General features: G+C 37.1%; 1 protein-coding gene across 3 annotated transcripts; it reads right to left on the bottom strand.

Annotated features, from left to right (window-relative positions):
* Positions 1 to 27,097, bottom strand: shcbp1 (SHC SH2-domain binding protein 1). Of its 3 annotated transcripts, XM_043706892.2 has the most exons (13): positions 26,944 to 27,097; positions 24,590 to 24,733; positions 21,968 to 22,083; positions 19,078 to 19,286; positions 17,637 to 17,729; positions 14,992 to 15,231; positions 13,220 to 13,394; positions 12,195 to 12,315; positions 10,968 to 11,099; positions 7,766 to 7,884; positions 4,655 to 4,741; positions 3,571 to 3,718; positions 1 to 840 (listed from the first exon to the last, which is right to left on the bottom strand). In XM_043706892.2, the coding sequence occupies exons 1-13, from the start codon at positions 26,996 to 26,998 to the stop codon at positions 488 to 490; spliced, it is 1,992 nt and encodes a 663-aa protein (XP_043562827.1). In that variant the 5' UTR covers positions 26,999 to 27,097; the 3' UTR covers positions 1 to 487. The 3 variants fall into 3 exon arrangements, with proteins under 3 accessions (XP_043562827.1, XP_087852001.1, XP_043562829.1); XM_087995875.1 differs by lacking the exon at positions 21,968 to 22,083 and having other exon boundaries at positions 26,944 to 27,081; XM_043706894.2 differs by lacking the exons at positions 21,968 to 22,083; positions 26,944 to 27,097 and adding an exon at positions 21,828 to 21,900 and having other exon boundaries at positions 24,590 to 24,727.
* Between the last annotated feature and the right edge of the window lie 332 nt (positions 27,098 to 27,429).

The raw sequence follows: 27,429 nt of genomic DNA on the forward strand, positions 1-27,429 counted from the left end.
TTCCTGAAATTAGCACAATAGTTTAATACTTTAGAATCAATAGCTCCAAATAATGGTATGGAAAAAATGATGAATAGTACACATAACCCCAAAACAAATCTTGCATTTAAGTGTTATAATTTTATACAGCTAATTGAATTGCAACAAATTAAGTCTCTTTCTGTAGTTTATGGAAAATGTATTCTTAACTCATCATCAATACTACACAATTCATTGGCAATAAATCAGCTAAAATTGCATTGCATTTGAACACAGGTCCGGAGTTGGATGAATGACAAACGTGATTACATACACCAACTAGCTAGAACACCTTAAGATAGAATTATCGAGAAAGGAATTTCATCAATTCTTCCTATCATTTGCCAAGCTTTGTGATTTTTCCATTTTACATACACAACTTTAAGCTGATGAAAAATGTTGTTATACAGTTGCTTCAAAAATTATGTACAAATGTATTTCATACATCAGGGTTTATGTTACATTGGATTTAGGAGTACACAATTCCAAAGCTTCCTTTCCCGTTTTTCTTAAAATGATTACTGACGATGGATAGAAACATTTCTTGTGACATCATATCAATCACCCCAGCATCTAGCGTCTCATTTAATCTGCTTCTGGATTGCTCCCTCTTTGTCGCAGAAGTAGAAATTAGTTCATTTGTTATAACTTCATCACATTCAGCAGCATCAGAAGGATTCAAGGCCACAGCTTGTTCACATTTGTTAGAACTACACTCAATTAATAAAGGTGATACATTTTGCATTTCACAGGAGTCAGAATTTAACTCTGAATTATTTTCATCGATGTTGTTCTGTGGATTCTGTTTTTGTTCTGTATCACCTAAAAAAAAATTTTTAAACAGTCATGAGATAGACATTCAAATTTTGTTTCTGTTTTGGAATAATTTTCTGTTTTCAATAATATGATATTAATTTAATGCAATTTTATTGAGCTACCTTTCATAATAGTTGTTAAGAATGCCTTAGTAATACTTCAACCTATTTTTCCAGATAAAAGTAGATTTTTTTCCAGAAACAATTTCCCCCACAAAAATAACTTGGCATTGGGGAAAAAGGGGAAAATCTCACTAAAGTACAATGAAACAAAATTTCAAACTCTCAAATATTCTGCAAACATGTACTATTGTAATGGAATAATTTATGATTGCATAATAACTCAGTAAACCCTCAATTGAGACAGACTTGTTTAAAATATATATTTATATTAAGGTGTAGGTAACGGCAACATTAGCCATTGGTGCTCCCAAAAGACAATGGAGAGCCACCTTAAAACTCTTGTAGCTGGATGTAGGTTTGCTCGCTGAGCTGGAAGAACCATTTCCAGACAAGAAAATGCAGCACCTTCTGGTTTGCGTGGACCACCATTATAACCCACGACTACAGTGCAATGGCGACAGATGCCATTGCTGAAAAACAACAATAGAACTCAACTGCATTGTGACAGGCACTTGGCACAGATAATGGGTTATAAATGGTGGTCCACACCAACCAGAAGGTGCTGTATTTTCTTGTCTGGAAATGAACCTTCCAGCTCAGCGAGCAAACCTCCATCCTCAACCTGAGCTACAAATCTTCTCAATACTCTTGTAGCTCTTGTGATGTTCCTAAAGTACTGTTCTAGTCAAGGGCCATAAGACAAATATCAGTTTGAAAATACAGAGAGTCAGGCTAAATGCAAAATCAAAGAGGTAAGAAAAGCAATTGGTGACAAACAGTCAGAACAAGTACAGATTGGCAGTTAATAGAAAAGAAAATCTAAATCTTCAAATAAGCATATTAACAGCAAAAAGGACTGACATAGACCAAAATGGATATTTGTTGATGGAGACTAAATGAGTTATTTGCATCTGCAGCCATTAAGGAAAGGATATTAATAAAGCTACTGTACACAAGGAAGTTGCCAGGCTGCTGGATTAAATTTTAAAAAATAGACAAGATGTAACAACTTGAAAGGCCCGCAGCCCATATAGTGAATATACCTTCCAGTTTGGACACATTCTCAATTGATGGGAAAAAGGAGAATGGTTAGAGATTGCAGAGGTGCTGACCACAATCTTCAAATTCTCCTTAGATTGCAGATAGAGTCAAAAGAACTGGAGTATTGCAAATTTTATTCAAAAAACAACCACTTGTTCAGTTACAGGCCTGTCCATTTCGACACAAAGGAATAAAATTAACAGCCTTTTTTGCAAACATACACAAAGAAACAAGACAAAGATTTATTAATAAATGTTGGAAAACTAGATTTGAGTTTTTTGATGAGGGAACAGAATGGAGAGATGAAGACAAAGCAGTTCATATGCGGGTAGTGCAGTCAATATACTCATGTATTTTCAAATGGTTTTGACAGAGTACTATATATTACGTTTGCTAGTTAAAGGTTTGAGGGGATAAACACTCTTGCCACAAGGGTGAGGAAATTACCATTACCAATGAGGGAATCAATTATCGCTCGAAGTTCAATGATATTATAATTACCCACCCCACACACAATCAACATCTTGGAGTTTACCATTGCCCAGAAACTGAACTGGATGAGCCAAGTGAACACAATGGCTACAAGAGCAGATCAGAGGCTAGCAAGTCTGGAATAAGTAACTTATCTGGATGAGTGCAGTTTCGACGACAAAAAGCTCAACAACATCCAGAATAATGTAGCCCACTTGACTGGCAGCCTGGCATTTTAAAAATTCACGCTCACCAATACACAGTGGTAAGTGTGTTTCATCTACAAGATGCACTAACAACTCACCAAAGCTCCTTAGATGGAACCTTCCAAGCACATGACCACTCATCTAGAAGGACAAGGGCAGCAGATACACAGGAACACAATATGTGCAAGATCCAATAGCAAGTTTACAAAACATGAACAGAAAGCAAAGAGGTGAATGAATGTTCTTCAGACTGGTGGGAGGAATACTGGAGTGCTTCAAGTTCAATACTAAATCATCTGCTGTTTGTGATATATAGTCATGTTTGGAATGAAGGTGAGAAGGTGCAAATATAGCATCAGACAGTAAAATGATCTCTCGTCTGCTTTTGGTAGCCATTGTTTATAAGAGTGTGATTCATTTTACAGATGGTAGACAAGTTCCCTTCATCAAAATGGCCATTACTTAGCATTATTATATGAATGTTATTTATGATTTATCAGTCCAAGTCGAGAGATTAGCTTAGTACTGCTGTACCCAGATCAGGCTTGTTTCATAATCAGAGTGTGAATGGAGCATGATCAGAAAACCTAACAAATCTTTTCCTGAACATATAAAGGGAAATCCTCTAACTTTTCCACATTTCCTGTGTTAATAAAATGCATGTCATATTTTACAAATATTTCATATTGATAGCACAAAGATGATTCACTGTAGATTGATAGTGTACAAATTATATAGTATTAGTGGCAGAGAAACAGACCAAAATGGTCCACGGCAGTGTTTATATTCCACTTGAACTTCCTCCCATCATTTAACTCCATCAGCTCTTTTCTTTTTCCTGATTCAGATCACAAGTGACAAAACTAAGTTAATCAATTTACAAGATTTCCACTTACTTGTTTGTGTTGCAACTGCAGAGGAAATTTTCTTTTTTGGTAAGTGTATGGCAAATTTGGCCATTGTGATACCGTAGTCTTCATTGTTATGAATCAGATTGTTCATCATTGTTATTTTTGGTACATCATAAAGTTCCTCCATAAAATTCTGTAATAAATATCAAATACAAATGACATGGCATTCTATGGCACATTTACAACTAGTTCCAAGACACTTTCATACTCATTGTGATTTTTTTTTTTAAATCAAACACAATATGGATATGTAGGCATCTCTTATTGCATCCTCCACAAAATTATTCAAAAGGTCAACTAACAGTCACAGAGATTGCAATGTAGTTACCCTACACCCAATGGAAATAATGCAGACATTTGAACCTTTATGCTACCTGCCAGATCATCTCCATGCGTATAGCATGTTTAGCATTAAAAACATCAATGGTTGTATGTTCAGCAGTGGATCTCACTTACGTGAAGCTCATCACAAATAAAGCTAGTGACACGTAACAGGAAGCAACATCAGCAAAGCATTAGAGAAAGGCATGGGTGTTTCAATGCATGGAGGATACAGTGCTCGATATTATTGGCATGGCAGTCACTGACACCAGGATAACTGATGTCATAGAAGTTAAAAAAAACACAACACCAAGCTATAGTCCAACAGGTTTATTTGGAAGCACTAGCTTCCAAAGCACTGCTCCTTCATCAGGTAGCTGATGAAGGAGCAATGCTCTGAAAGCTAGTTTTTCCAAATAAACCTGTTGGACTATAACCTGGTGTTGTAATTTTTAATTTTGTCCACCCTAGTCCAACACCAGCTCCTCCACATCATGGATGCCATAAAGGCAATCCATGGATCACTACACTCCAGCCTTATGGACATTTTCAATTGGATTTTACCTTCATCGTATAAACAACCATGATGTACAAGCTGCAGATACTTTGGGTCACCTTTGTTGGCTCAGCTTTTGTTTTATCTACTTATTCAAGAATTGCATTGCAATTTATTTTCCAAAGAAGGCATTACATAAATGAAAGCTGCTCTTGTTGGATTATTAACTTTCTTAAATGCATTTGGGTTTACCTTAATACGTATTCCCTCCTTGCAGTGATGTATGTCATTTCCAAACAACTCACATGTGCTGCTTGGATAAATTTCAAGTCCTGCCCCCTGTTAAACAACACAACATTTTAATCTTTTTCCTCTTAAATCTTCCGTGCAGATCAGTGTTTTCCCCCCTTAATCCTCTCCCAAGAAAGATATTTCCAAAACAATAAGAGATTTCCCACATTGGCTGCAACCAGATCTTCAATGCACATACATTTTCCCAAATTTCTAAGTTTAGATCTTTACGATTCACTACACAATTTTTGTGACATCTAAATACATCAGCCTCAATGAATATTGCCAACTAAATGGTTCATTTTCTTCATTCTCATTTACATCTTCCACCTTCTTTGTTTGTTTAATTTTGTTAGAAAAATATTTCCATAACCTTGTGTGCTATTCTGCTTTTGGTCTTTCGTTTAACCATTGAAGTAAAACTATGTTCTCAATATTTGGTTTTTACTAGAGTTAAATTAGAAGAGGAAGAACTGCTGTAAATTTCCAGAATTTCTCAGGCTTCTCAGATTCAAAAAAAATCCTGAAAAGAAAATCTAGTAATTAGGCAGTGCTAAATAGAATTGGGGCTCACAAAGACTTTTCATTTATAATTTCAAACATACCCATTCCCTCCTACATGGTTATTAAAATTAGACAGAAAGTAGTTCACTTTATGGACAAAAATAATGATGCCAGGAGCCAAAGTATTTTTGTGACAACCTATAGTTAAATGGTGATTTCTTGTGAAAACCTGTAAAGTACAAATGATCTTAATTATTTCAAAAGATACTGTTCACAGGATCATGATTAATGCTTTGTGGCTTGATAAAGCAATACTTATTTTTCTGGGACAATCCTTCAATTTTAGTACCTCTGCAAAGATGTGCTAAATAAATGTACCTCTAATTTAAGGTTAAACTTAAATCTTTCTTTGGAATTTATGTTTTGCGTGAGAGCTTTCATTACTGCTGACTTAAGTGTTCAGTTTCATCATGTCAAACACATTATGAGTATTTCTTCATTGAAAATCATTACTGAGTCAGTCAATCATTCCCTACATTACTATGAAAACTACAAGGACCAACTGAGAGACTGGTAGTAACCATACTTCAGTAATTTTTGTGCAACTTGCATGTGTCAAGCTGATATCCATAGTTAGAAAAACGGTCTTAAGATTTTTCCCAGGAAACGCAATAATCATCAGAAATTTAATCCTTTTTGTTTATCCTGGAAGAAGCTGCCAAAACATGCGAGTGTAATGAATGACAACATAGTTAGAGAGAAAGATGATATTTCCACTTAAAAGTAAAGCTGCAAGATAGATTTGGTTATGTTATGATTGTCAGGAATTTCCTGTAATACTGAATGGATTTTTTTTTGTCTCCGAGGAAAATGTATGATCAAGAGTGGGATACTTGTGTATGCAATTATGCCAAGAATGGAATTGGCAGGCACGATGGGCTTGATGATCTTCACAGATTAAAAATTCTAGCTTGAGAAATACACTGGTACTCACACAATGCCATAAAAAAAAATGACATGTACTTCGCTCAATGTAATTTAGCATTATCTAAAAAAATTAAAGATTAAAATTACTATTTTAAAAATTACAAATATTTTCTGATACTTTACCAAGTGAAAAGCACATATTATATTGCATTTCTTTAAAGTAACCAACATTAAAAATTATATTCAGCACAAAATACACAATGCAGTTACAAAACTGGTTTCTTCAGCAATAATTCAACCCCAGAGAAAATAAAACCATGTCTTTTCAAAGGTACTTGCCTCTTGAGGAATATTTCCTGAAGTGCTCTCATCTTTAAACTGCACAGTTAAATCAATTAGTCAATGTTCATTTTGAATGCCTTCAGGAAAGCTGTGACAATTTCTGTTTCTATTCAAAACATGTCACATCTGGAATAAACACTTTTTTTTGTTCTTGCCATAGTATAAATTAAAAGAAACTAGGATCTAGACGTAAATTAAGAAATAATCAAGAAACTATTTTAAGCTAATCTGCTCTTGGTTATTGATCAGCAATTCAAAGAATAGGCTACAAAACAGATCAAATATTCTGCTGAATTTCTTATGGAGCATGAATGGGTCACATTAATTATGTGATGTTTTACTTTGATCAAATTTAACTAGAGCAGGGATAATTAAGTATACCTACATTTTAGTCATTTTATGGTCCTGTATTGGCATAATGTATAAGTAATTAAAAATGAAATAAAAACAAAAGACCGATCATAACATCATTGCATGGCAAAGAATTTCTGGGAAATAGTATTGACAAACACAGTTCCACTGTACATTTTAAGAATAACTAAAAAAAGAACATTTTAATCTTTTCTCTATCTCAAAGCTTGTTATAACCTTAGATTGATATTTTTCATCAATTAACAATCATTTAACACTATTTCCTCTCACTTAGCAACACTAATTAAATTCATTGTTAATTGCATTTTCAAGAAGCAAGTAAACTCCAATTGCTGACTGGCTCTACTACTTAGAAAAGTATGCATATATTTTAAAACTAAATCTTTAATAAAAATGGCCACGAGAATACAATTCACATATTTAAGTTACCCCATATAATTTTAATACCAAAAAAACAGGCAATATTATTCCTTAGCATTCATCAGCTCTGATATAAGCCAATGGAAAGTTCACAATTATATTATTTGATGATACAAATGAGAGGGAAGGAAGAAAATCTATCTACAACACATTTGGATAGATCTTACTAGCCACAGCAAGTTGACTACACCCTCTTAGATCATGTCGAGTTTGTGCAACAGCGTAACTAAGTATGCTAAAAGGAAAAGCAGACAATTCTTGGAAACGCACAAAAAGTATATATCCTGATCAATTACCTAAAAGACGTGGTATTCGCATATAATTTAAACTAGGTTGTTATGGAAACTGATGGATTCAGCTCAAATTCAGAGCAAAATTGTGTTCTTCCATCATTAGACATTCTGGCATGTCATTTCTCAAAAAAAAATTCCATAAAATTAAAAGTCAAGAGATTATCATCCCATTCCAGTATTTTTGTAGTTCTGAAGATGTGGCATTAAACTATACCTTTGCTCCATACAGGTCACAATTTTTCATGTGTAATTTTGCTGTGGTTCTCAATACAACTCCTGTAGTGTCACACTGGAATACACAATTCTCCAGAATAGCCTGACCCTTACGAATACCTAAAAGAGTTTTTAAAAATGCAATCAAAAGAATGGAACATGTTTTCCCACTTTATTCCATTGGCTAAATAAAGGAACAAATAATTGATTAGACAGCAGGACTGTTTGAAGTTAGTTTGCTTATAAAACAAATTAGACTAATGAAAAAAAAATCATAACTTGTCAGTATAAAAATTTAGATCCTAAGCATACAGCAAAGATTGTACAAAAACAAGATAGATGCTCTTCCAATATTTAACTTTCAAAACTTAACTTAATTTAAGTCTAAATGCAGAAATGCGATAACCTGAGACACCCAAAGGAAATGTTAATTTTTGATGTGTTGGTCAGGAAAAAAAAGTCATCCTGTAGAATAATAGAACCTTACAATACAGAAAGAATATCATGCCTCTGCTGGCTCTTTGATAAAAGCTGTCTGCTCACATCTCATAACCCAGCATTTTACCGAAAATTCTGCAAATTATTTATTTTCATCTGATATGTAGGTTTTATCTGAACACATGGGAAGCTCAGATGGAAATGGTAATCAACTCTCAACACTATACATATACCTGAAAATCACCTCTGCACATCTAACCTTGACGTCAATACTTCAGAACACAGCACAATGAACTCTCACGAATATGTCCATATATACAGATTGATATCTCAGATGCTTCAAAAAAAAAGATCTCAGGGATAAAAGACGTGATAAGATGCTTGTAATTGTCTACTAATGCATGCTGAATTTATTTTCTAAGAAAGCAATTATCAGTACAGCAATTTATTGCAATATTATGTATGAACAATAATAATTGGCATGAGTCTATAAACAACAATATAACCATACAAGTTGTTAATGTACTGGTGGCTGATAGAGCTTTGGTTCTCAAGTGGTATAATCACCCAGGATAAGTGGTCACCAAGGATACTTTTGTGTCAGCTCTCAAGTACAAAGTTGCTTGAGTATCACTCCATGCAAAATCATTAATCAATGCCCAAATTACTGAGCACACTAAAAACTTTGTAACCTGATTGTTCTCGGAGTCTCTCTCACTATATTTGGTTACTTAAAAATTAAAGAAGAAATTGTTAATACTATGAATAAACAGCACTTACATTGTGTCACCTTATCAGACCATAGGGTTGCTCTCTCATTAGAGAGAGAGAAAGATTACTGGTGGTTTAACCGGAGGGCAACCATACATCAGGTGAAGGGAGAGATTGAGAAGGAGAATCCGTCATGGTAACCTCAGGCAGTGAGGGGAATTGAACCACAGTGGGCATTGCACTGCTTTGTAAACCAATAAACAGTAAATCAATAGTGAAAACTCTCTGGTATGATTTATATGAAAAAGTTTGAGATTTTAAAATCTGAATTTAATTCAGGCAAAATGTAATGCTTTTCAATAATAGAAACTGATTGTTTTTATGAATACCCATTAGTCATAAGCTCAAATGCTGATAATTTTTTAAAAAAGAATTGGGAATATTGAAGAAGGACAAATGTTTAACTATGCCAGGGACATTGCCACCTCCAAAACAAAAAATGTCTAATTATCGCAGATTGCATTACATTGCAGAATCCCTAATCAACAACATTTTGGTTGTGGATGTTGGCTAGAAATACAATGAGTATAAGGGCAGATCAGCTATCAGGAATTTTGCAATAATAATCTCCTAACTCTCCAAAGACTAGCCACATATATGAACAAGTTAAATGAGTCTGCAACAAGGTAGATAGCGTATGCAGGAATTATTTGCTTTCCAATAACAGAAAAGAATAATTTTTTGAAGTTGCAAAACTTTTAATTACGGATGTTCATTGTAACTTTGTTCCCTGTACAAGTACATCAAAGTTAGGATACTGGCATAGCAAGCAATTAAGGAGGCAAGTGGCGCATCGGCTTCTATGACTAGGGACTGGGGTCCAGGTCTTGTTTCAATTAATTGGACATTGATGAGCAGTGGATTTCAGATAGTCTGTAGGATGACTGAGTAAAGGTGGACTCTGTCTTATGTTTACTTCAAATGAAACATCACCAGCACACAGCTCCTAACTTAATCACACAATTTTATCAAATGCCTTTCTATAAAGGAACAGGAGTTTATAACTAGATTATCCAATTGAATAAAATTGATTAGTGATAGTCCCTTGAAACAGAACTGTAACTGACCAAAATTTTAAAGAAAAACTAAAATTAAAATTGAAGTGATATCTTGGGAAGAGTTAATGCACTTCAAATCCTTGGATGCCAAACATTGTGGAAGGCCTGAAGAATGCCTATGGGCACCAAATATTCCCATCTCCAAGGAATATTTGGTGCCCATCTTACAGATTTAACAACAGAAGAGGGGTAGGCAGTTGGGTCTTGCAAACACTAACAGCCTGCAACTCGACCTACCAATGGCCAGCTTGGCAAAGTGCAGGCACAGACTTGCAAGGATTCCCAACTTACCCACCCCTCAAGTGTTTTTTTTAAGAAGTATTTTTTAATTAACGTGCTTGTACATTCTGAGACTTGATTGTGTTCATCTTCTGGCCCAGAGATGAACACAATCACTGCAGTACAAGAGCCTTAATTCAATCTCCTTTATGTTTACACAGCCGTTCCCAGATCGCAGCTGAATCCTTGCTTTACTGACACTGCTTCAGATTGGACAGAAGATGCCTGTTCAGTTCACACTAGTTGTATTCTTTATTGCTACTGCATAACTGACCTTCTGAAAGGTGTGGACAGGATGGATAAACAACAGTGATCACCACACATACTCACTGTCTAGCACTTATTTATATACTATGGAGATAATGCACATTTAAAGCACCATTGAGATGAGTTTGTGTACAAAAGAAAATACTTGCCCTCTATCAACCTGGTGTGTGTCGAGGTACTGATGGCATGAGAACAACAGAAGCATTTATAATAAAGTACAAGAAGGCATGACAAATAAACAATGTATAACTAAGCAGAATTGTAGTAAAGTGGTTTCTAACAATAATTGATCAAAATTTATAAAAGCATAGGAATTTAAAGATTTTAAAATCTCATGCTCACAGGTTTCTGTATCTTTGCCAGTGTAGCAGACAATTATATTGTACTTACATAGAATACCCTCTGTAGCACCATGCTGAATAAATTTCAAATTGGATATTTTTAAACAACTGGCAGTGCAAGCAACAAAGGCATCTCCTTTACCTTCCTTTTCCAGCACAATGTCATCAGGAAGCCCATACCCTAGTCAGAGGAAGAAAGCATGTAATGATTTTGTGGACAATAAACTGCAGACTTGAAGGATATAAACAGTCTCTACCAGGCAATGCACAAAATGATTTAGATTTCTACAGTAACAAAGTGGTGGAAGTTCAAATCCTCTGCAGATCACAATATTCCTTAAATCTAACATTTCAAAACTCTATGTCACTTTGCTCCTTTTCTCTCGGCAACCGTGCTAAACATCCTCTTCATATCCTACCTTGCCCCCTAAACATATTTTTTTTTAACAACATGGAGCCCAGAACTGACCACAAACTGTAGTCTTATCAAAATTCTATACACACACATAATTTCTTCATACTTATGTTTATGACTAACACTCACAAAAAATACAAATGTAGGAGTGCGCGCTTGTATGGAAAGTTAAAGAATGTTAAATACCAGAATAGAGTTTCCAGCAGATCCCTAAACTTCATAACCCAACAGAAAAACCTTCATTAACTCTCTTCAGTTGCCCAACATGTGCCATTCCCAATCATAAGTTCAGACAGGAGCTCTCACATTTTTTCTTTCCAAAGTTCTGCTCTTTATTTCAATTTTCAAAATCCAACTGAAAGGATTTATGCTTTGCCTTTCCCTCATGGTTTGATCATGTTAAATAAGACTCCATCTCATTGTACAGTCACGTGCATGTTGGTTCCAAATCCATTGCTCTGCTTCTTCTAACTTCGGCCAACAATAAACAGTGCTTCTGTCTCTAACTTCTACCCTCTCAATATTACTCATATTTGATTGTGGCTGTTGAATGAAACTAGCAAAAATATAAACTTGAGCATTTCAAATGAATTACTATCAGACAGTTGGCAAGAGATTTAACGAAGTACGATATATTACAATTATTTTGCATCTTCAGAACTCTATTCTATAGCATCCTGAATTTTCATTAGATAAGCAAAGAAATGAATAATTCATAAAGTTGTTTATAAACATGTACCACTAGATTAAAAATAGTTGGTAAATGGAGCCTTGCATTGATAGATCACCCTTCACCAGGTTTACAGATAAGAAAGCAGGCATAAATGATGTAAAATATACATTTTGCCCTTAAGTACCTACCTTCAACTTGAATGGAATCAGCAATGCTGAAGTAGCCATTCACATAGTAATGGCCAGGACAGATAACAACAACATCTCTTTCAAAGCAGGCATTTACTGCTAGAAGTGGATCACTGTGAAACTAAAATAAAAAGTAGCTAAATAAAACATTTGCTCCTACTTTAAAAGATAAACATTTCATGTAAAATAACTTCTTGTAGAAGAAAATCTTTGGACTCGAGTTGAAAAAAGGACCATAATTGTACACTACTTCATTTCAATGTTAACCATTCCAAGTCTAATTTGCACATGTCCCCTGAATTATATAATTCCAATTAATGATCAAAGGAACCTTCATTGAAAGCTTATCGAATATTTCATGCAAAGAGTTAACTGCATATTTCCTGGAAAATAATTGTCAGGTACAAGTTTAGAAACTGTGCCAGTTAACACGAAGGTTTCCTACATCTTAAACTGACTTGATATGATGCCACGTTAACAAATTTTATATCGCAAAAGCTTAAATGAAAACTAGAGAATAGCCACCACAAATCTCAATCAGACTTGCTCCTTTTGGAGCACTAACCACAAGTTTGCAGGTTGAATTCAATTACACCAATTACACAAAGCTCAAAATCTAGTTGACATTCCATTGTAGGACACATTATCAGAAATACCCTCTTGCACATGTTAAAACACAAATCCAATCAACTCATTCTAGGGTTTCAGTTGATCCATGGAGTGCAATGCTTTGTTTAAATAAAAAGGGGAGGATCACCCTGCCCTAGCAAAGGTTAGCCCTCACTGAACAAGCACTGCGATTACTCAACACAAGCATCATACAGTAACAAGCCACTGCACATTTAAAGGAATTAAGTCTGTGAATACAACAGCTAATTTTTCATCATGCCAAAACATTTTGCAAAAGGATTACAAATTGGTCCACTCTACAATCCTCATTACTATAGTTCTGACTGTGTTAAGAACTGAAAGTAATGGCTTTAGTTAACTAATATTTCATACGTTGATGTCTTAAGAATCATTACCTTGAGCACATGCTCCTGAGTAACACAGTCCGGGTTTAGTTTCTCCCTCAGCAGAGATTGTAGCAGAGTGATGGTCATAGAATTTGAAACTACATGAATAACATTTTCACCTGAAGGACGAAGTCCTTTAGCCTGCTTTGCTGGGAATCCATAGCCATCCTGACATAGCACATACCTAAAAATAAATGTTTTTAAAGTTATTGATGTTCATAGTCAGGGTTAGAGTTTCAGATTTTTAAAATAAATTTAACCAAATTTCTCCCAATCGTAAATCATCTCAGTCCAGAACATCAACATAGGAGATCCACCAGGTAATATTTTAATCCCAACGAACTTCAGCTGTTGCAATGACACTTTCCCCTATTATATTCTCAAATAGAGATGTCTACTGTTAGTGTTCAGTTCTAATCACAGCTCCTCAAACAATGAAGCAATTCGTGCTCACATGCAACAAAATTCAGTCAGTAGGAAGTTAGTAGTAAGAAGTGATAGCGTGCTACACAAATACCCATCTCCAACAAGAAAGAATCTGATCATTTTTGCTTGATGTTCAAATTCATTGCCATCACCGAATATGGAGGTTCTCATTGATCAGTTCAAAAAGGCAATTTACCACTTTCTCAGGTGCAATTAAAAGATGGGCAATGAATGCTAACCTTGAATGACTCCGAGCAAAAAAGATGCTCCATGCATTTTAAAGTATTGAAATCGAAAATTACTTCAGACTTATGTTTTAAGCCACACCCTCTACAGAATACATGTCTATATCCCTGTTCTATTTAAACAAATCCATATGGTACCAGATGTATCCAAAGGAAACGTCTGAGTTTCACCACTTAACGTCATGAGATTATCAGCCTTGCCATCATGAATGCAGAAAAACTGACAATTTCAGGAAACCGCACACGCACGGACATCCAGATTTTTTTTTGGTTTATCCACATCTGTGGATGTAACTAATCATTTCTAATGCCCTTGAAATAGTGTTGCTGAGTTAGCTTCTTAAACTATTGCTATCCATGTGGTATAGGTACACTCCGTACTATCGGAGAGGGGGAACGTGTCGGAACAACAAAATGTTTAAAAGTCAGAATGACAGACTTAGAAGGAAACTTGTAGGTGGTGTTTCTTTGCATCTGATGCCACTCTTCTAAATGGTAGAGGCCACAGTTTTGAAAAATGCTATGGAAGCAGCCTTGGGACGTTGCTACAATGCATTTTGTAAATACTGCCAAAGTGTGACAACGGTGGTGAAAATAAATGTTTATGGTGATGGATGGGTGCCAATCAAGTGGGTTGCTTTTTAACTTCATGCGAGTTACTGGAGCAGCAGTCATTCATAAAGTGGAGAGTGTATCACCACAAAAGAAACTCTGCATTTAAGGTCTGGAATCTTTCAGCAATCAACATGAGAAATTTCACTTTAACACAGTCTAACTATAAAATCATTTGAAAAAGTTACACCTTGTTTAAATGAACTACAACTGCGGTATTAACTGCATACTAACTTCAAAATGACCACTCAATACCCTTGCAAATAAAAATCGTTAAGTTTATACTGGCGAAAAATCAAATTTCTCCACGAGGAATAACATTTCTATGTATTTTTATTAATTCTTTTAAAGTTTACATGGGCGTAAAAGTATTGAATTGTGGTTAAAAAAAGTAAATAGCTGATTTATAACAAATGTAATCTTCCATTAATTTTAATATGTAACAGGAAAGGTGCAAGGCATTGGTTGTAAACAGAAGTGAAACCAAGTATCAATTACCTATAAAGTGGGGCCTCCATTATTCGAAGTTTATATTTAAGCTTCTCCAATTGTTCACAAAGTTTAACTCCTTCCACCATGGAAACATTATTCAGTTCAGATTCTGCCGCTGAATCACTAATAGATATATTCTCTCTCACTTTTACAAATTCTTTATAAGTCTCCTCACATTGGGTTAACAGCCGATTATATTCAGCAACAAGATCAGCAGGAACACGATCTTCAAGAATATCATAGTACCTGAATTTAAAAACAAAATTGGATGCTTTCTCCAATAAAAGAGTATCATTAATTTCATAACCAGCACAGTCGCACTCCCCTTTATACAATTTATAAAGGTACTGTTGAACTCATATTCCAATTTGTTTATGGCAATTATGGATGATTTTGACAGCATGAAAATATTTCAGGATATGGATTCATTCAGTCCCAATTCTGGTGTAATGTCTGAAACCTAATTAGTTAAGTGAAAATTAAAATAGGATTCCAGCACTTCTTAATTTGATGAAGAGTTCTATGTTCATTGGTCAAAATCTACATTCAGGTGTCAACTTCCACAGCACTGCTTAAAAATAAATCACATTCCATAATCCATACAAATAAATTTAAAAATCCAATCTTCAGTCCATTCAGTTAGCCAACTTTTGTCAGAGCAGTTAGGGGAGCATAATGATTAACCTCAGAACCACTGTGGAAAGGGGTCATAAACACATGAGCTATAACCAAACTGCTACCCAGGAACTGCTATTGAATACTGGCCAATGACAGGATCAAACTTGTCCACCTTGTCCCTCCACAGGCAAATTGCCTGTCAATATATCACAGCTTTAACACATTAAAAAAAAGGGCAAAGTATTAAGAGAACACCAGAGATATACACCGCAACAAGGAATAAAAGCTTTCAATAGAGGGGGAAGAATTGTTAGAGAATGAGAAACTATTTTTAGCGAGTTTTGAGAAGTTTTGTAGCTCAGGTTGAGGTTCTAGATGTAAGTTTGCTCGCTGAGCGAGAAGGTTCGTTTTCAGACGTTTCGTCACCATACGGGGTAACATCATCAGTGAGCCTCCGGATGAAGCACTGGTGGTACGACCACTTTCTATTTATATGTTTAGATTTCCTTGGGTAGATGATGTCATTTCCTATTCTTTTTCTCAGGTGGTGATAGATGGGGTCTAACTCGATGTGTTTGTTGACAAGAGTTCCAGTTGGAATGCCATGCTTCTTGGAATTCTCATGCATCTCTCTGTTTGGCTTATCTGAGGATGGGTGCGCTGTCCCAGTCAAAGTGGTGTCCTTCCTCATCTGTATGTAAGTACACCATTTCGGCTGGGACAGCGCATCCATCCTAGGACAAGCCAAACAGAGGTACACGCAAGAAATCCTAGAAGCATGGCATTCCAACTGTAACTCTTATCAACAAACACGTCGAGTTCGACCCCATCTACCACCCCCTGAGAAAAAGAACAGGAGGAAACCTAAACACAAATAGAAAGCCAGTGCTTCATCCGGAGGCTCATTGATGGTGTTATCTAGTATGGTGACGAAACATTTGAAAACAAACCTTCCAACTCAGCGAACAAATCTGCATCCAGAAACAATCTTGCATTCTAGAACATTATCGCAATCCAATCGTCAATAAATTCTCCAGTTCAATTCACTATACGGGGTAAGCCAATTTTAATATTCTTGTTAAGCCAAGATCAAATTTCAGTTTGCTTAGAGCACCATCTGGTGTCATGAATCAAATACTGCTATCTCATTATTTCACTTTATTTTCAGGGCTCAAAGGATTACAGCCAGCCTTGGGCAGGATGAGAATTAGGCTAAAAGTTGAGGAGGATTTCATAAATGATTGAATTCAGTTATAAAATTCATTTGGTGACAATTCTCTGGAGCGTCTAATTTCATTGACAGTTACAATTTAATTAAAATTGAATAAGATTTGAAACATGAAGCAGACAAGGGCTATCAGCAACATTCACTCTAAGTTGCAGTTCTGATGATTTGTGCACAGCAGTTATGCAGATGACACCAAAATTAATGGGAATGCAGCCTATCAGTAATATTTTAAAAAATGCAAAAGCAAAGTACTGTGGTTTTTAAGAGATCTGAAATTAAATGATGCTGGAAATACTCAGCAGATCAGGCACCGTCTACTGAGAGAGAAATCAAGTTAACATTTCCGGTTCATGACTTGCTGACTATTTCCAGCATTTTTTGGTCTTAAACATTTATATACTTCATCTCATTAAAATAAGTAATGCATGGAATTTCTACAGAATGTCTATGTCAACTGTGTCTTTAAAATTTGCTCCATGCTTTTAACTGACCACTACAGCTGGGGTTTTAAAAGTTCATACAGCTATTTTCTGACAACATAATATTCTGACATGTTGATATCAGGGCAGAAGGGAAGTTATCGAACATGCAGAGATTTACATATTTAAACACAGTAAGCTTATAATTTCCGCTAAATCAGTGGCAGGCCTTACAGAAATGTCACTGCATTTCTAGGAAACACTGTACTAAATTCATCACCCGAGTAATAAAAAATTACATTAACTCTACAAATTCTGAATGAATTCTAAATATTCTGAAAATGTTCAACATTTGACTGTGTCAAACCTTGGCAAATCATACTAACAGTTTTAATCTTGGTTCACAACATCTGACAAAATAATCAAAATCATCTTCATCATCTTCGTCCCATCTTCTCCAAATGTGAAGAAAGAAAAATCTACAAAACATGAATGTCAAGCAATTTATATTAACTGTAACCAATGGCAATAAATAGTAAAACATACAAATAAATTTATTTGTATCAGAGAAGTACTAAAAACATACAACTTATCATTTACAGCAGCCTGTAAAATCATTCAAAAATTCAACTAATTATTGGGTAAAGGAGGTTCGGAGAGGTTCTAGGAAAAAGCTTTATGACTAAGTTTTCTTCAGTCGTGACACTTCTGCTTTGAACAAGTTTTAACAGAAAAGCTGGTGCACTTGCTTTGAATTGATCGATCGTTTCTAACATATCAAAAACCAAATAAAATCCATTGTAAAATGAAAGCTACAAATCGATTAGCTAAATAAATGCAGGGTTTAAAATAGAGTTGAGAAGCTTCATGCATTAAGAAGCTTCATGCACTCAATGCAATTTTGTAAAATAAATGACAATCAATAATGGTCCACATCTTTAAGTTACTACTTCTGCAATGTAGAACTGAACAGAAACTTCAATTTTTAAGGGCACCAATGCAATAAAGACCATTTGCAGCATAAATTATCAGATTTACGTTTTGGCCTGAATACTAGGCAGTAGACTGATAAAGCAACAAACCAGTCAGTACCCCCATTGGAATTTATTGCATTTTCTGGAGTTCGCACATAAGTTGAATAAAGTAGAAATGTAGAGGTTCTACTTGTGATTCTACACTTTTCCAGAGGATGCATTGTTGATGCAGTGTGGTGACCAGAATGCAACTCAAAACCTTGTGGAATGAGGTTTAGTTGGATTTTTAAATAACATACTAGCTTCATAACTACTGCAGAATACTTCACTAGCCTTGAAAAATTATTTTTCTATTTATAGAAAACTTGTCAAAAGTGTGTTTATATGAGCCTCTGAATCCAATCATTTATTTTGTTAAGTAAAAGGTTTTTTTTAAAATGAAGGATATGAAATCTTCCTGATTTAATGTAGATAAATACTAATATCACTGCCACAGGATGCCAAAATATCTCATTGATTTAGAATGCCACAAGGAAAGGATAAAATCATACCGGCATGCTTATCAGTCCACTTTCTCAGTTTCAACCCTGTCTCTGCTAGAGCACCAGGTTTTCAACCTGCTGTTTGATTTTTGCTTCCTGCATCCTTAAAGAACCATGCTTCATAACTGAACTAATACTCAAACAAAATTAAAATCGTGCCTGTGTTCCAGGTCAAAAAAACTACAGCTTATGTCTAACAGTTTAGTAGTAACAACACAAACTAAAAGAAAGTTATCAAACATATTCAATGGGCTGAATTCTTTCATGATTTTTAGGAAAGGTCAAAAACAGTCTATTATCAAATTTATTACCGAAGATGTTCAATGGCAAGAGCAGTTTGGTCAAACTCTCCTGACTCATCGTTCACCACATATAGTTCTTGCAATGGCACCAAGTGCTTTTTTGCCTCAAGAAAACTTTCCATTGCTTCTGCATCAAGAGGATATGTTTCAGACTCATAAAGGAATGGCTCGCTTAACTTTACCACAGCCTTGTGGCTTGAAGTCTCCACATCAGTCACCTGAAATTATAAACAGTTTACTTTTCAAAAATACAACAAACTCAATGTATGACCTCATTTTCAGTTTAATTAACACAGAATTGTGTTGCCTTTTTGAAGCATACTTGCTGCAAAACTCAAGTATCTCAAGCAATTTTGCTTAAGCTAACTGCTGCCAGAACAAAATGATAGACAGGCTGAGTATTGGTAGCTGTTAGTGGGAAGGGGATATTTATACTGATGGAGTAGGAGACTACTTTTTGTGATAGGGACACATTGCGGTAGAATAGATAATCTCATCCAGGAGACCATAGTAATTAAAAGTATTTTGTTTTTATAAGCTTAATATGAATTTAACCAAATTATTTTAAACATCAGCAGCTTTGCATACAAGATGCCTGAAAAAATTTGATTGAATGTGAATTTCTACACAAGTTCTTAATTAATGCAAATGGCTAATTTTAGTCAAAAAAGATAGGAGTATGTTACATCAAATTAATTTATGAATTTATCGCTCTTGGTATAAAACCAATGCACTTAGTGGGTGACAGACAAGCAAGACAAGACAAAGGACATATTTTACACTGACAAAAATCCTGAGATGGAACTATACCTGCTGCAAATCAGCTGAATTAAACCGAAAAGTATGGACGGCATATGAAAATGTTTTTTCAATATGGAATCAATTAGTGAGCTCCGATAAAGGACATACTCAATGTAAATCTTGCCCTTTGATTCCTAGGCAATTGTCACGTCCTTTCAAGCAGTCATCCAGTGAATACAATACGTCAAAGATCGTTTCCACATAGAGAAGAATAGATGTATTGGCTGGGAATTTGACAGCATCCGTGCACAATTCACCACGCTGAGGGTCAATATTAACATCTAATCTGCGCTTCTAACTATTTCTTTATTTTTCTACTTTATACTAAAAAGAACTGTACTGATTAACTTATTACTTTATTTTTCTATTTTTGTACCTTAGATGGTGTCGGGAATGGCAGTACACTTGATAAAACATAAATGTAAGTCACTTTCTTGTAACTGCAGCTTCAAGGGGATAAAACAAGGCAGATTTTACAATGGAAGCACACAATCTGCCAAATTTAAAATGGCTACCTGTATTTCTACGAACTCGGGCAGAAGGTTGCAAAAAGTACAGATCATAGTTGTGGGTATGATGCACTTAGAGGGTGACAGACAAGCAAGACAAGCCTCGCTGATCCGAGCAAACATGTTCAGAAGATCCACAGGCTCTGCTTTCACTAAATCACAGCACAAATAGCAACACTGGTCTCTGCCCTTCTGTCCTGAACAAAGCAACTAAGATCAAGAATGCACTGTTGTGGCTAATCAACTTTGCCTTGTTGCTTTTTCTTCCTTCTATTCAGAAAAGGCCTTAAATGCCTTCGTGACACAAGTTTGGCATCCAATCAACAGAGCTGAAAACGTGTTGCTGGAAAAGCGCAGCAGGTCAGGCAGCATCCAAGGAGCAGGAGAATCGACGTTTTGGGCATGAGCCCTTCTTCAGGAATCGAGGAGGTTGAACAGTTCATCCAAAAAAAAAAAAAAAAATTTCTCCTATCCAATCAACAGAGCCAAGAGTAAACCAAAAGCAGAACACTGAAAGCAAGAGCTCTTTGAAAAGGCAAGTGACAACTATAATTGGGCTTGTCATTGATTAAGATCTTGCAGCAAGAGGTGTCCTGGACTGACGCATACAGGCAGCTATAAACAGCGTCAAGTTTTCAGATATATCGAGACATTTGCAGAGATTAGTGATATCCAGAACACACTCCTTCTGTCACCACCCTCACCAGGAGAATCCCTCTGCTGAAGCTGCTCCAGTTAGTAACAGAGTAACATGCACACATTTCCACTCCCACAATTACCACTCATCTGTTAACCAGGACTTCCCCTGTCAATCCCTGCTGCAGGCTGGCATCCCTTTCAGGATTCTACTGCTGCCATTGATAACACAAATATCTCAAAGCAGCTGTGGCAAAATATTGCACAAGACTTCCTTCTTTTAAATGAATTGGCCAGCCTATGTATGAGACCTCATGGTTCTCCAGTGTGCATGCCAGCTGAATCCAGACCTATCCAAGATAGTGTCCCCTGTGCATGCCAAAGGAAATTTCAAAGCTACTCCTTGGAAGCTAATTAATGAACTCAGAACACTTAAATCGAGGTATTCAGGTTCTGGATGCATCACTATCTCCTCTCTTCATGAAATCGCCCCCCCCCCCTTTAAAATTATATTGTGTTCTGCTACCTTCTAGGAATACAATATTCAAGTTATGTCTGCATTCATTCCCATCCCAACTGGCATTTGGAAATCCAGCCATGGAAACTCAGGAGAGGAAATAGTGAACCAGTGATTTGAAAAATTTAGACAAGTTTCTTTCGTGCCTGAAGAACGCTTAAATGACAAAGATCACGCAGAAGTATCAAGGAATGAAATGTAAAATTGACAATGGCTCAAAGATCTGAATCAGTGAAATTGGAGAAATCACTAAAAAAAATTTGTACTTTTCTCAAGGCACATCCAAAACATCTCACCTCATCTGCATAACCAAGGGGTTGAAGCCCAATAGATCTTGTAGAACACATGCTATAATGTGTTTGTGCAGCACTGCAAGCAGAAGTGCAAAATGCAGTAGTTAGCATTCACCATATGCATTAATTTAACAGACATTTACCTCAACAAGCACCTCAAACATATCATTGGACCAGAGTGCTTGCCATCCGTACGGTTCGAGGACCTTCTCCAAGTATTCTGCAATGAAATCTTTCACTTCTGATGGTTTAGTATCACCTGTTCGTTAAAATCATGAACAGTGAATCCTCAATTACCTTAATATAAAACCTCAATCAAGAATTTTACATAATATTCTGCAAAGAGTTCAACACAAAAATATGCAATGAGAATAAAATGATAGATGCCATGGTAAATTATTTCTATGGACATTCTATAATTATAGAGATCACCCAACTTAAGTGTCTGAAGTGAATAAGAATTTTGAAGTTAATTCCTGAAATCTAACAAGGCAAACAAAAGAAAAAGCTTTGTGATATTTTTTCTTGGACTAAACACCCAAATATCAATTTTACCTTACAATCTAATGCAGCTAATGCAGTCACTTTCCATTAGTATAGGTGTCTTGATGTTCTACAGAATATTTGGTAACTAACGATCGAACAGTACAATTTCTTTCTGGAAGGGCTGACAAAAATATTTGATTAAATATCAGAACATTAACGGCTGAATGGTGGAGCTAGCCAAAGGTCACAGCACATTGACAGGGAGGTGTATCTTCTTTTTTGCATGTGAATAATCAATACCTATACACACAATCTTCCAGTGACAACAGCAATCAGTACTGGGATGACGCTGAACTGACCACAGAACAAAGAAGCATGAAGAGAGATAGTGATGGCAACATTAGGTGACACGGCAGCAGCTGCTGGCGCCCAAAAGGCTGTCAGCATATCTAATGGGGTCTGTCTGCCTGCCAGGATAGCTAACAAGCATTAGGAATTCAGCAGCCATACTTCACAGAGAACCATATTCTGTAGAACATTGAGTGGATACTTGCATATCATCACTTTGTAAAGAAACTCGAGGTGGAAATGAGAATGCAAGTTTGAGGTTGGTGTTTGCATGATTTTCATGCTGGATGTGTATTATAGATGTAACTTACAAGGGAGAAAGATTGGCTTCTCTGCTTTCTGGGAATACTTTCTGGCTGCTCCTGGAGTGGGTAGTGGCTCCAGCCCTTCTGCCACTGACACCAGTGCTTATACCAGCTGCAATGATAGGGAAGGGTCCACAATCTAGGCAGAAATGCCTAACTAGGACTAGGCCCTCAAAGTCTTGGACAGCTGGAGGCCTCCCCTGGCCTAGAAGCCTCAGGTCAGCAACAAGCACATAGGGTATACTAAGTAGAATTCAAAGAGAACAATTAGCTCAAATTGAAGTGCACAGGTGAATAAAACTTCTGAATGTTAAGCCTTGCATTGACTGTGCACTTAAAGGAAAACAACATCTTTCGATTCTTGCTGGATTTGGTACTTCAAATGAAGTCATCTCTCAAGAGGCAGGATGTGACAGATAGTGCCATTGCACTAAATGCTTCATCCATGATAACTGGGCTGAAGAAAGGTAAAATTTTAGACCCAGATTGCAAGAGTCAAACTCCTCAAACACATCTTATTTCACATTACTGGTGTCCCTGGAGTCCTGCACCTCGCAACAGAAAAACTGCAATCCATGAGACCCTCTTTGTTCAACACTTTGCCCCTTTTCCAGCAGCTTTTGTACAGTGGACAAAGGACCACCACAATATGTAAAACTTGCAATAGAACATTCTGAAAAGTTCCACCAAATATCAGAGCATCTAAATCACTTCTTTAGAAGCCCATTTGATGTTCATTCTAGTGGCCCTCTTTCCTCAGCATCCATGTGTGGTTCCACATCTGTGTAAGTAGCCATGTCCCAGCTTCCATCCTGGAAGGCATGCAGGGACCATAAAAGCTATGGGGATCTGAGGCTGATGATTGTGGGTACAGTGATTGCTTCCCACGAAACATGCACACATTTTACAATGATCCTTTTACAACGATCATAGTATTACAATTGAGAGGTTAGAAGCCTTCATGTAAAAAAGGCAGCTTGCTGCTCGAAAGGAGCCTTGAGCATCACCTGCACACAATCGCCCAAACTCTACAACCAGAGGTATATAGCAATGGTCTCTCAGCTTGACTGCCTGGACTGGTGTGGAAGCAGTCCTCTCAAAAGTGCTTTGGTGATCATCCTGATGCACTGATGCGTGGCAGAGTGCAAGAATTTACACCAATCTCGTCGATCACTGGAATGACTTGGTAGCACAAACATATTTTTCTGCTCCAGTGCCACAGTCATGATGGGATGCCTCCACAATGCTGGATCTTTTTCTTTGTTTTGGTTTTGTATGCTACTGCCCTCACTGCTCCAGCCTCCCTGTTACACCATGCTGGCTCTTGCAATGATTGCAACATGAAGCCTGTGCCAAATTCCTATCAGCTTGTTACCTGTTTTTACCAGTTAACACTTTGAAGCCCCTGTGTACTGTTATTAAATTGCTTGTGAAAAATCATTTTTACATCTCTAGTCTGGCTTGAATCCCTTTTTATGCCATTACCAAAGTTAAATATTGTTGTGCATCAGCATTATCTATATTTCTCATTTTCAACATCTGAACTTGTGTGACAATGCATTTGCATTCTATACTACATATAGAAATCCATAATGTCATTTAGAAACATTATAAAAAATAACTAACCCAAGATGTAATCCTGGTAGGCCCTGTATCGCTCATAATAGGTAAGCTGAGTTGTCTCAATAACTTCTGGAAACTTCGTTGTACTTGGAAGCAACAGATTTTCCTTTTTGGGACTGTCATGATTGCCTCTAATTTCCACTTGATCTTGAAATACAGTTAGATATAAAATGAATAACATTCGTTGTCAAGCACAATTCCTTAGACAGTTAAAATAGAAGCTAATCACAATTTTAGATACAATATTATTGCTCTCATGGTATTTAGCTACAGAACTTGCAACAAATCAGGGAAATAATGTTGAAGAACAACAGACTAAACCCTGCAAGATCAGCTGGCAGAGTGCTACAGCACATAATTTTTGAGAGGCCATGCTCAATACTTACAAGTAAATACATGGCTAATAGATCAATGAGGGTTGTGAACAACAACAATGTACATCGAAGGAAATTGTTGAGTTTCAGTGAATGACAGCTTTAGCAAGAATAGAATAATGTAATTGGGGAAAAAAATCAAAATATATAAAATTATAAATAATTGTGTATTATTTATATTTAGTAGTCCTATAGTTATTATTGCAGAGGATATAGAGTCATAGAGATGTACAGCACAGAAACAGACCCTTTGGTCCAACTCGTCCACGTCAACCAGATATCGAACGCAACCTAGCCCTATCTGCCAGCACCCAGCTCACATCCCTCTAAACCCTTCCTATTCATATACCCAGCCAGATACCTCTTAAATGTTGCAATTGTACCAGCCTCTACCACTTCCTCTGGCAGCTCATTCCATACACACACCACTCTCTGTGTGAAAAAGTTGCTCCTCACGTCTCTTTTATATCTTTCCCCTCTCACCCTAAACCTATGCCCTCTAGTTCTGGAACCCCCACCCCAGGGAAGACACTTTGTCTATTTATCTTATCCATGCCCCTCATGATTTTATAAACCTCTATAAGGTCACCCCTCAGCTGCCGATGCTCCAGGGAAATTAGCCCAAGCCTATTCAATCTCTCCCTAAAGCTCAAATCCTCAACTCTGGCAACATCCTTGTAAATCTTGTCTGAACCCTTTCAAGTTTCACAATATCTTTCCGATAGGAAGGCGACCAGAATTGTACGCAATATTCCAACAGTGGCCTAACCAATGTCCTGTACAGCTGCAACATGACCTCCCAACTCCTGTACTCAGTACTCTGACCAATAAAGGAAAGCATACCAAATGACTTCTTCACTATCCTATCTACCTGCGACTCCACTTTCAAGGATCTATGAACCTGCATTCCAAGGTCTTTTTGCTCAGCAACACACCCAAGGACCTTACCATTAAGTGTAGAAGTCCAGCTAAGATTTGCTTTCCCACAATGCAGCACCTCGCATTTATCTAAATTAATCTCCATCTGCCACTTCAGCATATTAGCCTATCTGATCAATATGCCATTGTAATCTGAGGTAACCTTCTTCATTGTCCACTACACCTCCAATTTTGGTGTCATCAGCTAACTTACTAACTATACCTCTCATACATACAGTTATGGTTTTCTTGTGATTACAGAATCTACCATTGAGCTGTTGTCAGTTCAAATTCTAGTAGACAAGTTATAAATTTGAATTTTAAAAATGTAGTAATTTAGAGGCTAGCACCAGGTAATGACCATGAAACCTACAGGGTTTTATAAATATCCGGACCCAACCCTGCTTAGACGTCAATACAGTGTCAATCCACGCAGTTTACTGCTTAGGATGTTTAGGCATGGGAATAAATACATTCACTTCAATAACACCAGCAGCCTCCAGGATCAAATCCACCAAGAAAATGGAAAACTGATTACTGTAGTGGCCATAACGAGGTGTCACACAGAGGAAAATGTTGCAAATAACTGACTCTCAACAAACGGGGTTTTCACCAGGTTGCTCTGATCAGGAAGCCAGGTAGATGCCAGGGGAAATACACAGACCTACAGATTGATGGAGTTCAATGAAGATGTCGGTTTCTGTGCTGGAGAGATCATGTCACACCATCAAAGTTCCTACTGCCAGGCTCACGGTCACGATTAGAGATTATTGTTCCGTCAAGTTCACAAATGTATCCGGGAATGTCAAGTTATTATTCAGGAGATTAAAATTAAATTATAAATATTACTGATACAGGGTGGAGTGATGTTAATCTCTGATGGGATGGTGGGTGAGAGATGCCGAGCGGCTGGAGCCTCAGTATTTTTGAGGATAATTCACACCAAGGGACGGAGAAAGCAGCAGCTGAGCTTTCCCCGCTGGGTGTGGGGCTCCTTCCCACCGCCCCCCGACTCCCTCCCGGAGCAGACGGCCCGGGTGTGGGACTCCCTCCCCCCGGACTCACCTTCTCCGGGCAGCATCGGATCCGTCAGCGCTGGCATTATTGCTGCCTCCACCATCCCGTGTGTCGAGTCTGTCTCCCCGAAAGGCCGATGCAGATGGCGACCCGATCCCCGCCTCTCTTCCGGCCGTTACAACGGGCTCCCAATTCAAATTCTGCCGCTTGTTTGCCTTAATTGGCCGGACTGGCGGCAAGAGCGGCGACTGCGCAGAAGTGACCGAGAGCGCCAGCACACTGCCCCCAGGAGGCCAGGAAGAGTATGAGCGTATCGCAACCAGGACAAGGGGCGGACCCCACTAAGCCAGAACGAGTGACAGCGCCCCTACGGCCAGGAGGAGTGGCAGCATTCCAAAAGTCAGGAGCAGTGACAGCGCCCCAATGGCCAGCTGAAGTGAGTGGACTACGACAAAGTAAGCCACAGCTACTAGTAAAGATGGAATAGACTGACTCTTCTCTCCTCAGTTTAGAAGAATGCAGTGTGAACTCATT

Source organism: Chiloscyllium plagiosum, unplaced genomic scaffold (genome assembly GCF_037043375.1).
Source record: "Chiloscyllium plagiosum isolate Xiang-an unplaced genomic scaffold, Cpla_swu_hap1 HiC_scaffold_17, whole genome shotgun sequence".
NCBI classification, from domain to species: Eukaryota; Metazoa; Chordata; class Chondrichthyes; order Orectolobiformes; family Hemiscylliidae; genus Chiloscyllium; species Chiloscyllium plagiosum.